Source organism: Chondrus crispus, genomic scaffold (assembly GCF_000350225.1).
Source record: "Chondrus crispus Stackhouse genomic scaffold, scaffold_831, whole genome shotgun sequence".
Classification (NCBI taxonomy): Eukaryota; Rhodophyta; class Florideophyceae; order Gigartinales; family Gigartinaceae; genus Chondrus; species Chondrus crispus.
The window spans coordinates 2681-3921 of record NW_005178866.1 but is presented as its reverse complement, the minus strand read 5'-3'; the positions used below and the strand labels follow the sequence as shown (position 1 = coordinate 3921).

Sequence of the window (1241 nt, the reverse complement as noted above, 5' to 3'; positions counted from 1 at the left end):
GGCAGAATATATTGCGGCCACCTCCGCCGCACAGCAGACCACGTGGATCCGACGTCTGCTACAGGATGTGCACATGCTGCCGCAATCCCCGACCCCCTTGATGATAGACAACCAGTCCGCCATCCACGTTGCCAACAGCACGGGACCGACGAAGAGGCGAAAATTCATAGATCTGAGGCATCACTACCTCACGCATCAGGCTCAAAAGGGCACAATTGCCATTGCACATGTCCCCACGGACGACCAACTCGCGGACATCCTCACAAAACCGCTGCGTCGTCAAGCATACACGCGCCTCCTCCCCAAACTACAGCTCAGCAACCACACGACTGCAGACGGCAAAACTGCAGCGCCGTCGACAGGGGGAGTGTCATGAGAGCCATAAAAACAAACGTCGACGCCGCAACAGCAATGCGTCAGCAGTCATGAGAGCCATATACACACACGTTGCACACGTACAACAGCGATCAACTCACCACGATCGCCGCCGGCCTACGGATCGCTACCATCCCTACATAAGGTAGATAGCGACGCGATCACAGTAAACCGAGCCATCGATCTTGCATCACAATCACAGCCATGTAGTGTACTGTGCGCTTGTGGAGGTGAAGGTACCTACTTTTAAAAAAGTAATGTTTAACCAAAGTGCACAATGGTGCGGTGAGCGATGATCGCTCACACGCAGAAGCGAGTTTTTTACTTGTTCAATTCACTGTAACATGCAAGCCGCGGACAACCTTCAAATTATAGAAGCAATGTTGATTGCGAGGACAAATGCATACCTTTAAATACCGTTGGTATCCACACTGTGTCGCCGCAGAGTCCGCTGTTTGGGAGAGGGGAGTTCGTGGCAGAGTGGACAACCGGTTGCTGGTGGTGCAGTTGACACTCTGCGCCTGCGAGGCCCTGGGTTCGATTCCCGCCCGGTGCCCAACTTGGTTGCGTGCCCAACTTGGTTGAGCCACTTGGGCACCCAACCAAGTTGGCCCGGGCAAAATTCGTACCATACCTAGTTACTTAGTTACTTTCTTTTTTTACTTTCTTCCTACCTTCTTCCTACCTTCTTCCTACTTTCTTCCTACTTTCTTCCTACTTTCTTCCTATTTTCTTCCTACTTCCTTCTGTTCTCTTTCTGTTCTCTTTCTGTTCTCTTTCTGTTCTCTTTCTGCTTTCTTTCTATTGCCTTTTTATTGTATTTTTATTGTATTTGTATTGTTCCTCCTCTCCTCACCAACCTCGTC

At 50.4% G+C, this 1241-nt stretch overlaps 1 protein-coding gene across 1 annotated transcript; it reads left to right on the top strand.

Annotated features, from left to right (window-relative positions):
* Window positions 1-774: 774 nt before the first annotated feature.
* CHC_T00001011001 (hypothetical protein) lies at window positions 775-960 on the top strand. Its single transcript, XM_005712163.1, has one exon. The coding sequence runs from the start codon at window positions 775-777 to the stop codon at window positions 958-960; it is 186 nt and encodes a 61-aa protein (XP_005712220.1).
* The last annotated feature ends 281 nt before the right edge of the window (window positions 961-1241 follow it).

Bases quoted from the DNA above. Each gene is read 5' to 3' on its own strand.
- CHC_T00001011001 (XM_005712163.1), top strand. From the start codon at position 775: ATGCATACCTTTAAATACCGTTGGTATCCACACTGTGTCGCCGCAGAG.